General features: G+C 42.0%; 1 protein-coding gene across 2 annotated transcripts in view; it reads left to right on the top strand.

Moving 5' to 3' along the window:
• Nucleotides 1-1,156: 1,156 nt before the first annotated feature.
• ptbp1a (polypyrimidine tract binding protein 1a) overlaps nucleotides 1,157-15,999 on the top strand; it is a 15,402-nt gene continuing 559 nt past the window's right edge. Inside the window, exons 1-16 of one of the 2 annotated variants that reach the window (XM_079640380.1) lie at nucleotides 1,157-1,344; nucleotides 2,109-2,162; nucleotides 2,344-2,374; nucleotides 5,899-5,959; nucleotides 6,120-6,292; nucleotides 6,736-6,882; nucleotides 7,005-7,214; nucleotides 7,596-7,706; nucleotides 7,884-8,067; nucleotides 9,239-9,316; nucleotides 9,765-9,919; nucleotides 11,209-11,242; nucleotides 12,256-12,348; nucleotides 12,481-12,697; nucleotides 13,536-13,613; nucleotides 13,847-15,999. The exon at nucleotides 13,847-15,999 is cut by the window's right edge and continues 559 nt beyond it. In XM_079640380.1, coding sequence (XP_079496506.1) covers nucleotides 1,172-1,344; nucleotides 2,109-2,162; nucleotides 2,344-2,374; nucleotides 5,899-5,959; nucleotides 6,120-6,292; nucleotides 6,736-6,882; nucleotides 7,005-7,214; nucleotides 7,596-7,706; nucleotides 7,884-8,067; nucleotides 9,239-9,316; nucleotides 9,765-9,919; nucleotides 11,209-11,242; nucleotides 12,256-12,348; nucleotides 12,481-12,697; nucleotides 13,536-13,613; nucleotides 13,847-13,979 — 1,932 coding nt within the window. In that variant the 5' untranslated portion in view covers nucleotides 1,157-1,171 and the 3' untranslated portion in view covers nucleotides 13,980-15,999. The remainder of the gene's footprint in view (nucleotides 1,345-2,108; nucleotides 2,163-2,343; nucleotides 2,375-5,898; nucleotides 5,960-6,119; nucleotides 6,293-6,735; nucleotides 6,883-7,004; nucleotides 7,215-7,595; nucleotides 7,707-7,883; nucleotides 8,068-9,238; nucleotides 9,317-9,764; nucleotides 9,920-11,208; nucleotides 11,243-12,255; nucleotides 12,349-12,480; nucleotides 12,698-13,535; nucleotides 13,614-13,846) is intronic. The other variant, XM_079640381.1, reaches the window with a different exon arrangement.

Raw genomic sequence — 15,999 nt, 5'->3', positions numbered from 1 at the left:
TTAAGTTATTTCACCTTATTTCCCATGCAAACCTGTGCATTATTGTTGTACGTTTCTTGATATGAGGGTCTTTCCTTGTTTTTTTAGCTCCTCCAATGTGTTTTTAGTCTACATAACTGCATCCTACTTGTGCAGAGCTTATTTCAGTTCATTGCTTCTCTATAAAACTTGTTCAGTAGAATAGATGGTTTATTTTGCACATACCTCTACCGTTGGGTGTGTAATTAAGCTGCATGTCCTACCTTTAAACTGGTTATGTTGGCAACCTATTTCTGGCACTGCCTTTGCCTTGTGTTTTTAGTTTTCACACCTTCTTTTATTGTCACACCAGAGCTGTTTCCTTCCTTTTGCAATTTTGAGTTAACTCGTATGTTGTTTACAGGATAATTTGCTGATTCGAAAACTTGTATCACAGTATCAGGGCAATTAGGCCTACCCCCTGATTGTGGTGTGACCCATCAAAACTAAAGGTGTTGTTCACACATTACATTGAGAGGTAAACACCACAGCATCTGATAGGCCTACTCCAATCTGAAAATGTGTCAAAAGGTCCAAGGAGTTTTGGTCCCAAGGGCTGGATTCAGATTAATCCCAATAGCCTATGAATAGTGTGGATGAAAGTGAACCTACTCTGCAAATATTCCACCTGGAATCTTCTAATTCTTTGTTAATTATCTCATATTTACAGTGGTGAAAATCATTCAAAAATAACTGGCCTGTGACCTTATGTTATTACATTTACTATACTTTTTAATTTATTTGGCAGTCTCTTAACTGTTAATAAAGATAAACATGTTGAGTATAGCCAGTACATAGATAGTAAAAGATGTATAGTTCTTCCACACGCTACTCGTTTAAAAGCTGGTGTTGAGGAGGACTAATTTAAATGCGCCACTGAAAACACTTCCTTGGTGTTCATCTTTGAAGGTGTGTTTTGTACTGTTTCATCATAAGATAAAACGAGAGCCAATAAATTTAACTGCGACTTCATACTTGTTCGGTCTTTAAGAAAACAGTAGGGCATTCGCTTTTTAACGATAAGTCGATTAGTCATAGTACGCTCTTTTTTTCATCACATACAACTCAGACTAAACCTAATCACACTTTATATGATGTTCTGGAAATTTGCCGCGGCCTTTCTATAGCCACAAAATGATAGCCGTCTTGTCCAATGGCTGCTCAAGTAGCAGCTTGTCCCCGCCCCTTTTTGGCTCTTGAAAGTGCCTGGACTAATCAGCGCTCGCCTCCGTGTGTTCAGCCATTTTGTAAGAAAATCAAGCAAGTCTGCCGCCCTACCAGTACCTTCGCTTCAGACCTGCAGTTTTTTTCTTGTGCAATGGACGGGTAAGTGGAAAAAGAACCACACTTAAGACTTAATTTTTACAAAACTAACATATCGCTGTGTATTAAACTTTGATACTACAGTTGCTTGACAAAGGTGTTTGCTCGCAATGGCTGTTTCACTTAACCGTTATACCGGGAAAGTTTTGAAACTGTTTTTTTTCATCAAAACATGCAACAGTTAGCAGCAGAGAATGCTAACTAGCTAGCCATGGCTAACAACGGTAGTTAGGGGGATCATTTGTACGGACTATGTTTTGTAGTTTAGTGTGAACAGACTAACAGCAAAGATATTAAGAGTTATGATTAGTAAACACTCTTGTTATATCAGGGAAATACTGGTGGTCCTATTTCGTTTGCTATCGCAGACGTTATGTGAGCATTAGCCAACTACCTTGGTAACTTGGTTTCACGGGAGATTGAGCGCTAGCTAAAGCAACGTGTCTCATTTCCGCATTCATTTGTCTGCGGAGTGCCAGGGCCATATTGAAGATGTGTGGCCTGAACATTTCCCTTTGATTGAATCAGCGACTTCTATACTGGTTTGTCTAAAGAAGGGTAGGGTACACAATGGCGATTTGTTGTTTCATTCGAACCGTTTTGATCATCTGAATTCGACAGTGTATAGGGACTTATCAATGCATAGTGAACGTTGCACATAACTTACAATACGTTTGACGTACATGTCTTATTCGCGAGATTTAATGTGTTATTACTTATTTATATGCTAAGTGTTCATTGTGTTATGTTTCCCAAACCTGCTACAGCCGCCTAGACGCTGACTTGTACCCCCTGGGAACCGGCTACGTCCCTGAACTCGAGTAAGTATTTTGTTTATATTGGCAAATGTGTACCTCTGCCCTTGATTTCCAGTTTTTTATTATCCGGAACACTTCCTGAATTTGTCATATATCTAAAGAGTAATGAATTTCCACGATCATTTGTGTTATTATTTATTCTCTGATTTACTAAATGAATGATCAACTTTCTTCTCTTTCACAGAAGTGTCCATGACATATCAGTTGGCACAAAGGTAAGATGTTTTAAAAAAAAAAAAAAATCTTCTCTTTGCTGTACTGCTTTTTACATGGCTAGACCACATAATTAATGCTCACAGGTTAAATGTATGTGTAATTGACATGACGGTTGCAATATATATATATATTTGTGCTGCTGTTAGGTAATGTTGGTTTAAGAGAAGTCAGTGGAAATGGGAAACCAACAGTTTTCAGATGCAAAGTCTTTCAATTTGCAAGAGTGTCCTCTATAATTATAGAACTGCAGCCCAAAGCATGTTTCCTATGTGGAATGAGTATTCAGTTGCAGACCGGCTCTTTTAAAAAGATCCATAATGTTCAACACTCAGATTAAGGTAGCTGCATCTCTCAAGACTGGACCACAAAACGTGATAATTTAGTTAGAATGGATTATCTGAGTTGGGGTTTTATGCCTTCCTGTCCTGTTTCTGATGCATTGTGTGGCTGTAGGGAAATGAAACTTCCTGTTGTTTATTTTGTGTGTTCCTTAATAGAATATTGGCCTTACTGGAATGTTAACAAAAGCAGCTGAATCCTGCCCTGGTGCTTATTCCACCATGTTACTAGAACACCTAACCCAAACCAGTAGAAGGATTCAGAAAAGTGTCCAAAGTTATATCTTTGTGCATGAATCAGCTCTTATCATTTCAGTCATGAGGGAGCTGTTGTATGCAAATGTGACTGTCATAGCCCTTCTTTGTAGCTTGTGTGTGCAAACGTGTTGAAGTGGGACCACATTTGTTGTTTGCTTCTTGCGTACCCAATAAAAATGCCTGCCTAAGTAGTAATCCTTGGTTACAGGCCCCTAGGCAGCTATGTGTAGGAGGAGTAACTGAACTTACGGCTGTAGCCATCGCGCCTCAACTGTTTGAACAAGCTCTCTGATACACACGCCCGTAACGGGGACACACCCCACCCCCTCTATTCACTTCAATAAGGCCCTGATGTTTTTCAACATGTTAACAATGCATGATTTAAAGGCTACTGACTGGTACTCAAGATCGTCTCCTTTTGTGATTCATTCTCTAACGTTTCCTATTTTTGGGAAGTTTTGTGGTAAAGAGGATGCTGAGTTATGGAGCGCTGCCTCGTTGGAATCTGTAATTATTCCGTCTGGGCAGAGCGTCTGGCATTCCGCGGTCACATTCCAATCCCCCCCCCCCACACCCCCTGGTGAGGCACAGCTCCCTGCCCCCTCCACGGGCAAAGGCTGATCACAGTGAGCAAACATGTCTCTACCTGTGCTCGTCGCCTTTGTGCTTTCCCCGAGAGATTACCTGACACCAACCCCCCAGCATAGAACAAAGTGAGGCTGCTTGCAGGCACCAGCACAAGCACAAAGGAAGTCAGAATTAGTTTTCTTACAAAATCATAGTTTTTACAAATGCGGCAATGTTCTTTTTTCTCATCATTTGATGCAATGCAAAGCAGGTGTGAAGTGGTGTATGGAGCAGTCACATTGGCCACAGTCCATGTTCCTGTTTTTTGTTTAAGTTGAGTTCAAGGTAGGCCAGTGCTATTATCAGTGAGAGGAAGAGTTTCATCATGCGGGCCAGTAATGTGTCACCGCCTCCCGAAGGTTGCTATTATATTGTCAGAGCAAACAGGATGTGAACAAGTCGATACGCATTCAGTGAGTTTCGCAGGAAACATGGGGTTGGCACTATGTTGCAGTCTAACTAACAACAAACCTTTTATATGCTCTATATATCTTGCATCAACTTTGTATCTTGGTTATGTGCTACTCTGCTATCTTTTGCACCTCTCACTCCCAAGGCTATAGGTATATTCTTCAGTCTTTTTTTTGTATACAATTGTCCTTTGTGTGTGGTTTGATGGTCCTCCTCTGTACTATAGGCTGCCTTCGCTCTGTGGTTATTTTTAGAATGAGGAAGTAGGGGGAGAGAGAAAGAGTCCTGCCATGGAACAGTAACCATCAGTCCCCAGGAGGAAGTTGAGTAAAACGCCTGGAAGCAGGCCTGATCTCGCTGCTCTTCCTGTTTGGAGTTAGTCTGCGGACTGATAATGTGACTCTGCCCACCCACAAGCGCCGAGTCAGTAGGGAGCCACTTCCTTCCTTTCTCATAGCTTGCAACTGGCCCCGGCCCATTTATCAAGTATACATTTTGTTTTTACATTGACTTCCCGACCACTGAACACACTTGTTGTTTTTACCATTATTTGAGAGTGTCGTAATAATTTAAAAAACCGTAAATGCATTTTTTCTCTTGTCTTTTCCGGGACTAACTTAGAGTCTTTGTGACACCCAAGTTCTCTTTGCTCAGATACTCTGCCATGTGTACATTCCATTTATGTAAAGATTTGAACATTTGCCAACCCGAGAGGCCCCTGATCCTGAAGCCAGAGTGAAAAGGCAAAGGAATGTCTGTTGTTGCTCTAAGGCCATGAATTGAGATAGCAGACACTGTTTGCGTGGGCCTCAGAGTGAGAGTGACCGCCTCGACCAAACCATCTGGAAGTCAAAGGGCAGTTTATGTTCCAGCTTACAGTGGTTTGCTCTAATGGTAACAGAGCTAGTGCGCTTAGTACTCCCCCTTCACAGTGTTTAGAAGACATCACCAAACGTTCTCTCTCAGATCACCTTAATCCTTCCTTTTATGAGAAGCTTTTGCAGCCTGACTAAACCTCCCCCCCCCCCATGCATATTTAAAGACCAAGATTCACAAGGTATGCTAGCAAACCTGCATGACTGGTTGTTGTTAAGCGCTCCGGGGCTCTTCAACTCCCAGAGAGTCCTTGTGGCTCCATATGTGTGTGTGCTGCCGTGTAACAATGCCCCTAGTCTCAGCCGGAACAGGACCTTCATTGTAGTGTTGTTGAGCTTAGGCTGCTGAGCCACTTCTTGTGACTGGTATACTTCATCTCGCACAACCACAAACTCACACACCATGAGAACAGCCCTGAAACAGCATTTTATATCTACTACACAGAGAGAGAGAGGACAGAAGAGGCTGTTTCAGCAGACAGTAAGCCTGTGTGGGCACAGAGTATTCCCATCTACTCTTCCCATCCAGAGGGCTTTTGTGTGCTATCCTTCCTTCTTATACTGAATTATTAGAAGATGGATTGCACTGAGTGACAGCGGCTGTCAAGCTAAGGTGGAACTGCTTACGTGTGCACTTTCAGCTGAATAGTGGCTGTTCCTCCGTGAGGGTGACTGGTGTTAAAACGTGATGATTTTGCACATTGCCCCAAGTCACAATATAATGACCCTGGCTGTGGCTAAGGTTAGGAACTGGGATTGAGTTGGGATGGTAAGATATGAGTATGATGAGAAGTCAAATATCCCTGCTGACAGGCTGGGTCATTTAATTCTTCCCGGTGAGGAAGGTGGAGCTCTTTTCAAGCATGTTTGCACAATCCTCTTTTGGTTATAGGATTACTTCCTGCTTGATCACACAATGGCTGGGTAATATGAGAGCCGTGGTCTCCACCTGCTATGCTGCGCCCTCATTGGTGAATGCACTGAAGTGAACCATTGTTTTCTCTCTATCTACAGAGGGGATCCGACGAACTCTTTTCTTCCTGCATACCCACTGGGCCCTATATCATGAACTCAGGTAGGGGGGGTTGCCATGGAGGAGTGAATCCTTTTTTATTGAAGTGTTTGTCGTTTTCTGTGTCGTTTGTGTTGCCATGACGATCAATCCATTATTCACGACAAACCAGAGGCTTCTGTTCCCTCCCTGATTGTATCTGCGTGTGTTTATTCTCTCGCAGCCAATGGCAACGACAGTAAAAAATTCAAAGGTGACGTGCGCAGTCCTGGTGTTCCGTCACGAGTGGTCCATGTACGCAAGCTGCCCAACGACATAAATGAAGCAGAAGTTATTGGGCTGGGACTGCCCTTTGGGAAGGTCACCAACCTGCTGATGCTGAAAGGGAAAAACCAGGTAAGGACTGATACATGGAGGGCTGCTCACAAACCTCTATGACCCCCGGGGGCAATCCCTTTAGGCCTGGGAGGTGGAGGTCAGCTCTCTAACCTTCTGCCCTGCCATCAAAATTAAGACGATGCCCCTTTGTCACGTACTCAACGTTTGAATGGGTAGAATGATAATTGTATTTTCTGAATTGTACTGGAAGAAATCCCTTTTTCTTTATATTACCTGGGGTTCTATATCAAATCCAATAAAGATGGAAAATGGAAAATGTGCTAAAAGTAGAGGAACTGTGATGGGCAGTAAAAATGCTCTTAATTAGTTTTACAACAGACCTGCTAAATGATTAGGAGTGCTTAATGAACATTGCCTAAGAGGGTCACCTTTTTTTTTTTTTAATTTATACAAATGATGGAAAAAACAAATTAAAGAAGTTTCTCTGCTCCTCCCTGCAGGCATTCTTGGAAATGAACAGCGAGGAGTGTGCACAGACGATGGTGAGCTACTACTCCTCCGTCACCCCCGTCATCAGAAACCACCCCATCTACATGCAATACTCGACCCACAAGGAGCTCAAGACAGACAACTCCCCCAACCAAGTGGTAAGTGTTTTCGCTCACGCAGTCATTGCTGGATACCAAGAGCTATGAAACTGTCTGAATCATTTATCACTGCATACGTTTCACCTTTCCTGCTAAGAGGTTTCTCTTTTGTCTTCCCGTAGCGTGCCCAGGCAGCTCTGCAGGCGGTCAATGCGCTGCACGGAGGCGGGATGGGGGTCGGGATGGGCGTCGGGATGGGAGGCATGGGCATGGGAGGCATGGCCATCCCTGCAGATCCTGCTGCCATGGGAGGAGCAGGCTCCCAAAGCCCTGTGCTCAGAGTCATCATAGAAAACCTTTTCTACCCCGTCACCCTCGATGTTCTGCACCAGGTACGGGAGTTTTAGTCATTTGTTAGAGGGGCTACAGTTATGAATTATCACATGTATTATAGGCTTGACGGTAACCTTTATGCAATCACTTACAGTAGAACTTACCTGTTTTTCTGGTGTTGTTTTCGATGAGAGAATTAGCAGTGAATCACGCAACTGTATTTGCAACCTTTTGATGTTACTGAGAAGTGTTTCTCTATGGCTGACATTTACTACCATGTAAGGAAAGTGCATTGCAAATGTGGTGGAGCTGCGTAAACAAGGTTTTAGTAGTGGCACGCAGATGTGCAAATGTTTGCCATTTATCTTTCGGACCATAATGTTTGAATGAAATGTGTTTGTTGTGACGTCATCTCTAATCATGCGGCCTCCCCCCTCCAGATTTTCTCTAAGTTCGGCACTGTGCTGAAGATCATCACTTTCACCAAGAACAACCAGTTCCAGGCTCTGATCCAGTATGCCGATGGCTTGACAGCTCAGCACTCCAAACTGGTAAGACTGGTTTTAAATATGCTCTCTTTCATGGTGTTTAACTCCCACGATGTTCACACCACTTCTGCAGTAAGGTTGACACACATGCAGTGTAAACATTGTGGGACCATTTGAAAATGAAACTAGTTAAAATCACCAGAGTAAAACATGCATCTAATGCTCTGGTGTCTGTCTCAGTCTCTAGATGGACAGAACATCTATAATGCCTGCTGTACCCTGAGAATCAGCTTCTCCAAGCTCACCAGCCTTAACGTCAAGTACAACAACGACAAGAGCAGAGATTACACCCGACCGGACCTCCCCACTGCTGACTCACAGCCCTCCCTCGACCACCAGACCATGCAGGCAGCCGCTGCATTTGGTAGGATTGGAACACGATTTTAAAATGTTATTTGGTTATAAATAGTCATATAGAGAGGCGAAGTCCATCCCTTTCCGGTGACCACCATGGGACCTTATTTCTTATTATGTATTGAAGTCAATGGTGAGAGAAAAGTTATCTTTTGATCCCGTTTGAATTGACTAACTCCCTTTGTGTATGTACAGCTCTCAACATGCCCAGACTTGGAGTGATTTTCACCTCTTTTAATACTTTCCACCTCATTCTGAAAGAAAGAAGTGAGATGTGCCAACGTGATGCCGTCTTGGTGTGTGGTGCGAGACGGGAGATGTAGTTCCGTGTTACTTCACAGTTTTATGACACATTTTTTTTTTTTTACTTTAATTCTTGCCACAATTCAAACTGGATCGAAATATAATCTTTCTCTCCATTGACTTCAATACATACTTCTAACTTTTTCCGAAATAAGGTTCCATGGAGGTCCCCTGGAAAGGGAGGGACTTCGCCTCTCTATACATTTATACATATATATATATATATATATGTATGTATGTATGTATATATGTATATATGTATATGTATATGTATATATATATGTATATATGTATATATATATGTATATATGTATATATATATGTATATGTATATATGTATATGTATATGTATATGTATATATATATGTATATATGTATATGTATATGTATATATGTATATGTATATATGTATATATGTATATGTATATGTATATATGTATATATATATGTATATATGTATATGTATATGTATATATGTATATGTATATATATATATATGTATGTATATATATATGTATGTATATATATATGTATGTATGTATATATATATATATATGTATGTATGTATGTATATATGTATATATATATATGTATGTATGTATATATGTATATATATATATGTATGTATGTATATGTATATATATATGTATATATATGTATGTGTATATATATACATATATATATATGTATATGTATGTATGTATATATGTATATATATACATATATACATATATACATATATATATATATGTATATATATATATGAGCCCTGAAACAGCAATTTCAAGCTTTTTTTTTTATTTGAGGATTGAACAATATTCCAAGTACACTTTTGACGGAGAGGGTATTGTTTTGCTTTTTGTTGCATCTCTTCCCAGCTGCTCCAGGTTTGATCTCAGCCTCTCCTTATGGTGGTGCTCATGGCTTCCCCCCAGCCTTTGCCCTCCAGCAATCAGGTCAGTACACACACATATTTTTACGCTATGTCAAATGAAACCTGTATTTCCTCTCCTTAGATCTACCTGCTACTTACCCTATATATTTCCCCTTCACATTAGGGCTGTGCAATTAATCGTATTTTAATCTCCATTAAGATTTTAGCTTGCAACGATTACGAAAACAACGTAATCGAAATAAAACGATTATTTTCAGTTGAATTGTACTTCAAGTTCAGGGTAATCAACTGTTCAAAATAATGTTTAAATAAATGGATGTTTTCAAACTAAATGGATAATCGTTTTTAATAATCGTGATATCAATTATTGACCAAAATTAATCGTGATTATGATTTTTGCCATAATCGCACAGCCCTATCATATATTTCCATGTTTTGATATCCTCATCAAGTCCCTTCATTATGCAGAAAGCAATATGTCAAAGTAATGAATAATGTCTTCCTCTCAGGTCTGTCGATGCCTGGGATGCCCGGCCTGGCCTCTCTGGGTATGGGCCATGGTGGCATGGCGGCTGCTGCAGCAGCTGCTAACAGGCTGGGTCTGTCAGGGCTCACTGCCTCTGGGGGACACAATGTCTTGCTGGTCAGCAATCTCAACCCTGAGGTCAGTACTCTCACTGGGCGTTAACAGCTCCACTCCCTGCCTCTGTCAAAGCTGCTGAGAAACATACAAATGTTACAGTGCCATTTGTTTACACTACGGGTTCATGGATCTGGATCCATTTGCACAAGAGCTCCAAGTCCCACATTTCACACCACTACATGCGGTCAGACCAATGTTTTTCATTAAAAGGGGGTCATGGAGTGACCTCTTCTCTTTCAGGACCTCTTTGTGTTTGACCAAACCTGCTGCGTTTCTGTCACTTTGCTCACTGTGAATTTTAAGTTTATTCAAAAACACTAACTTCTTTATTTTTATTTTTTTTACTTACCATTTCACATCTTCATTTTTGTCCCATTAGTTGAAATCATTCTTGAGTTGTTGGAGAGACAATATTACTTTTTATATTTGTATTCTTTTAAAGAAATGTCCATGATTTAGGTCATTCTCTAGGATGTATAAGTAGTCACACTCATTCTATTTACCGTAGTTATGTAGATCTTACATTCAGCATTGTTAACGTTAAGTCATTTTTAACAGGTTTGTTAAAACGTACATTTAGATCTGTTGGATGTAATATTAAATATGAACAAACATAGCCTGTAATTTAAAGTACATATTGTCTCTGCCTTTTTCTGTATTTCATTGTTAATCTTTTTTTCTCTTCTTTTTCTCCTAGTGTTCCCATAGTGACAGTGCATTTTAATTTAGCCAGTCCTACTGTCTGAAGCACTACATTTCTTTGTGTATACTGACCTTGTTTTTTACTTCCTTTTTTCTCTCTCTTCTTTCTCTGTCCCCCTCTCCCCCCTTTGTTTTAAAAACCCCTCACCTCAACTCTTGCCAACTGACTGCACGCCCCACCACCAATTGTTCCCTCTCTCCCCCCCCACCCACCCCCCCCTCTGTTACCACTACAACCACTCCTCCTTCCACCCACCCACCCCTCTTCCTCCTCAATTTGGAACACCACCTACAAAATGAAAACACAAAAACACAACATTGGCACATGTGACCATCAACTGTCCCTCCACCATCTCCTTTCCTTCCTCCACCCCACCCTCCTCTCTCATGCTCTATGAATCCTCCCCCTCCCCTCTTCATTCTCGTCGTCCCTCATGCCTCTCCTTCCTCCATGGTACTGTGGCCTTCCTGTGGACCTCGCTGCCTGTGGCCTGCGGACATGTCCTGACTCCACTCCACTGTCCTCCACTCCGCTCTTTTCCCCTGTCCCCTGTTCCCTATCCCCCTTCTGGCCCCCTGCCCCGCTGCTCCCCCTGCTGTCTCTAAAGAGCGTTACGCCACACTGCCTCTTTATTCTTTTCGGTACGTTATCATCCTTTCATCTCCTTTTTTTTATTACTACTGTTACCCGGCAAGGTGGGCGTGTCTTGTCTCATTGTTGTTGGCTTTGTTTTTATTTTAACCACTGATGGCTCGTCATCAGGGTACAGGGATTATGAAGGGTGGGGGTTGTCTGTTCTGTTTGTGGGGGGTTTGTATGACCTGTTTTGGTTGTTGTGGGTTTGTGTGAGGAAAGTAAGGTGAGAACACCGTACAAAGCAGCAGCATTTCATTTAGTTTTAAACGGTAGTGGTTTACTGGCCATGGGCATCCTCAAAGAGCACAGCGCCTCAATGGGAAATGCTGCCTCGCTAAATATAAATATGGGGATCATTTTGAATTAATTCGAAAGCCTCGGGCAGAGGATACAAGCCAACACTTTATTTGGTTCTGCACGGTCCAATTGTTGGCCTTAAAAATTCAGCAAATTCTATTTGTGTCGGTTCGTTCCTCCGGTTGCCTTGAGTCGCTCAGCAACAGAACATATACGGATGAATTGCTGCTGCTTTTCTTTGAGTGATTGTGAGGTGACATATCCCTCCGATTATGTCACCACGTCCTTTGCAGTTGTTTAGCCTAATGTAGGTGTCTGCATGTTAAGCTTACTCCTGCATGTTTCTCTATTGGACCCTCAGGTTAGTCAAGGAATCACCTTTTTCGTCCCTGTAGAGCGATCAAACCGATCAGAAACACTCGTACTACTCTTTGATTTTCGCCATCAAATCACTCCCTTCTAAAGCATAACCGTAGCTCTCAGCATCTGTAATTGTAATATAAGAGGGCTTATGTTGGATTAGTTCTATAGATCCTATGCAGAATTGAACAATTAGTAGAATAGCCTGACAATGACTTATTAATCAAACGGTGTCAAGTAGCAGTATGGATATTACTGTCCCTGATGTGATGGTGTTTTGTGGCTGTGATTGGTTTCAAAGCTGCTGTTTGGACTGTTCTTTGTGTACCTTGTTTTGTGACCCCGTCCTCTTCCTCCCCAGGTGTGTACGGCGATGTGATGCGAGTGAAGATCCTGTTTAATAAAAAGGAGAATGCTCTGATCCAGATGTCTGATAGCACACAGGCTCAGCTAGGTAGCTACACGATTTGATTTCTTTTGATTTCTTTTTAACCCCCTCACATTATCTTACCTGGTGGGTCTTGTTTTGATGAACAGAAATGGGCTCGATATGAGAAGGGATATTAACAATCTCAATGTTTCTCAGCTATGAGCCACCTGAATGGCCAGCGTCTCCACGGCAGGGCCATGCGTGTGACTTCATCCAAACACACCACCGTGCAGCTGCCCAGAGAGGGCCACGAGGACCAGGGCCTGACCAAGGACTACAGCAACTCACCGCTGCACCGCTTCAAGAAGCCCGGCTCCAAAAACTACTCCAACATCTTCCCACCCTCGGCAACACTCCACCTCTCCAACATACCGTGAGTGCCTCATTTGAATTCCCACTCCCTCCCCAGCAGCTTCTGTGCTGTAAGCTCTTTCCCTTTGTAGTCCTGACTCATTTCAATCTATATTTAGCGTTTGGGATTCAGTAGTTGCGACGGTGTTTTCTAAATCATGCTACTCCAGAGGTGCATGTTTTTGATTTTAATCAGGCCTCCTGTGTCTAGTTTCACAATGCCAGGAAATAAACATGAAAATGCAAATAGGTAGAGGGGGTGTAAACTAGGGCTGCTCGATTTGGGGAAATAATCTAATTGCGATTCGATTTGCGATATTTGTTTTTAAGCGACCCAACGGACGTTTATTGTAAAATGCGACCATATCTCCGGTTAGGAAGGTCGTGTCAACGTCCTCCCGTCTCTAGCACCCCCGCAGCCCGAGCTTCGAGTGAAAGAACTAAACTTACATGAAACTTCTGTTGGGTTGCTTTAAAGTCAAGCTTCAGTTTAAGATTCACCCTGTAATAGAAAACATGTGATGGAGCATTACTAACCTGACTCAGATGGTTTGATTCACCAAGCCATCTAAAGCTCCATTGGAAGCCATTTGGAAAAGTATTTCAAAAATACTTGGCAGGTGATTGGATACATCTGTCTATCACCTTCTATCATGGGCCACTTCTGATTGGTTAACAATGGCTGCTACATGTGGAGCACAGCACTTCTGATTGGTGCGACTGACTGACACACAAGAAGAACAAAATAATAGCAGGCTTTGCGATTTGATCTTTTCAAATATCGATTAGTCGTTCAGCCCTGGTGTAAACCTCCATAAATGTTTGATGTTAATTCTTTGCTCCCCCCTCTTTGCTTGTAGACCTGCCGTGGTGGAGGAGGACCTCCAGAGGCTTTTCGCCAGCTCAGGATCCACAGTCAAGGCCTTCAAGTTCTTTCAGTAAGTCTCAGCCCAGTCAATCTTTATTTTCTTGAATTGTTCGGTACCTTGGGGGGGGGGGGTTTGAAAGCATGTCTTTTTCTTTTTATCTATAGTTTATAGTCTGAGTAAGATGTGTTGTAGAGAAAATAGTCGCAACATAGCAAATGGCAAGCACACCTCCAAAAGTCCAAAAAACAAACTGTTCCCTTTTTGTTTTTATAACAACACATTGTCTCTTCTTTATTTTACAGAAAGGACCGCAAGATGGCCCTGATCCAGATGAGCTCAGTGGAGGAGGCAATCGAGTCCCTCATCGAGTTCCACAACCACGACCTGGGAGAGAACCACCACCTCCGAGTGTCCTTCTCAAAGTCCACCATCTGAGTGCCTTTCCTTCCTCCCTCCAAGTCTATGGTCACCTGAATGATACTTCATCAAGGTTGTGTTGGGTGGAAATAGGCATCATTACATATGAATGGCTGTGGTTCATTGCAGAATGTCGCTCTCTTAATCATTCCCAGTTGGGTTTCACATTTGATTCAATCTGCGCATTGATTCCGATTCATGGTTCCAAAATACGTGGAAAACAAACAGCATTGTGAGTTATTTTGGTTAAAAGTGTCATAAAATACACCGTATTTTTAATTAGAACTTGACAAATCGCTCGCGTGGCTTTCACTTGTTTTTATTTGTGCGTTTAACATTGGCTAATTCTCTACATGGTTAAACTACTCACAGGCCAAATGTAACATGCAATGTAATTGGCCAGCATTTAGCACATTAATCAGGAACTAGAATCAAAGGAGTTTCTGGTTCCAGTTCAGGTTCCTGATACCCAAACCAATCATTCTTTGTTCCACCATATGGTTTTAAGTCGGGGCCCATCGAGAGGGGCCACACTCTGCAGTGAACCGAGGTCTCGTATCGGAGGTAAAGTAGGGGCAGCTGATGAACTGTCACTTTAGACCAAATCATTTATAAAAAATAAAAAAAAGGACACCCTCCACCACAGATGCTCATTCGGACGAATCCTGTCCACACCAGACACACTTCAGCATTCCTTTTACTACGATAGTCGTGTGGATATATCTTTGTGTGTGTGTGCCTTTTTGAAATGCCACTTTGAACCTGTTGGCCAGTCAGAAACGGTTTGATACAAAGGATTTTGTTTTGGCTCACAGACCATTTTTATTTCCCAGTATCCATTTTGATTTTTAGATATCTTGTTACTATCCGCCTTTTTTCTTCGGGGGATCAATACCACTATCTGAAGTCATTCAATAAGCAAGTCTTTTTCTTTCCATATCTATATCTACAGTCTTGTGCCTTACTTTGCCCCAACCAGGTTGCCTTAAGCATTGCTCTGGATTTATTTGGGAAAGACGTGGCTCTTTTTTCTTTCATGCCTTCTGGTATGTAGTGGCTCATTCACTCTTAAGAACACAGATGTTTATCGAAGGATTTGTATGCATATATCCCCATTTATATGTGTGTAGAAATATGAATGTGAGTCAGTTAGATGCCTAGTATTCCTTGCTAGGTGATGTAGCTCTGTTAGGTGTATTGTGGCAGGAGTTAGAGCTGTGTCCAGCCTTCCTGTCTTACAGTCCCCACTCACCTCCATGTAGTCCCTCCTCAGTAGGGACAATGGTGTTCGGGGCGTCATTTAACCATATTAAGTTCATGTATATGTGGACATCTATATATATTCATTTATCTTTTCTTTTTAATGTTAGCATTTACATGTGTATCACTTCTAAGCTTAACTGATACCTATATGTAGTGGCTGGGTTTGATCATTATCACAGTGCCTTGAGTTTTTTTTAAATCTGAGGCTGAAACACTCTGGCCCGGTCAGTTGACTTTGTTTACCGCTCGTTCAGGTTTCTCTAATCCCTCTGCAAAGATGCCTTTATCCCGTTCTATCCAGGTGATCCTACCTGCAAGAGGGCACAGCTTCATTTGTCAACTGGGGTCCAAAAACCCTAAACCCAGTATATATATTTTTTTCTAAAAATTCAGGATTACAGGTCGGGGGTAGCCCTCAGCGGTCCTCTCTGTCCCCCCTCCACCACAGTCAGGTTCCTTAGTGCACTTTTCCTCAACGATAGGTCCAAATTGGCACCATCACGCTGAAGTCTTAAACGTCGTCACATTCCTGCGTGCCTTCGTGCACCGGTTTCCGCAGCCCGGACCAGATACAGACGAGCTCTGTCTCTATTTTTGTAAAAGATTCTTATGCATGGTTTAACCACGCTTCATGTAGCTACAGGCGGTTATTGCTGATAAGGACCAAAGTATCTTCTACCCCTGCTGTGTTGTGGTGTCGTGATTTCTAAAGGTTTTTTTTTTTTTTTGTTCTTTCACATTTCCACAAGTTCACCATGGCTTCAGTTTCCCTCGT

This window comes from Notothenia rossii, assembly GCF_949606895.1.
Source record: "Notothenia rossii genome assembly, chromosome: 7".
NCBI classification, from domain to species: domain Eukaryota; kingdom Metazoa; phylum Chordata; class Actinopteri; order Perciformes; family Nototheniidae; genus Notothenia; species Notothenia rossii.
This window is presented reverse-complemented; position numbering and strand designations above follow the sequence as displayed.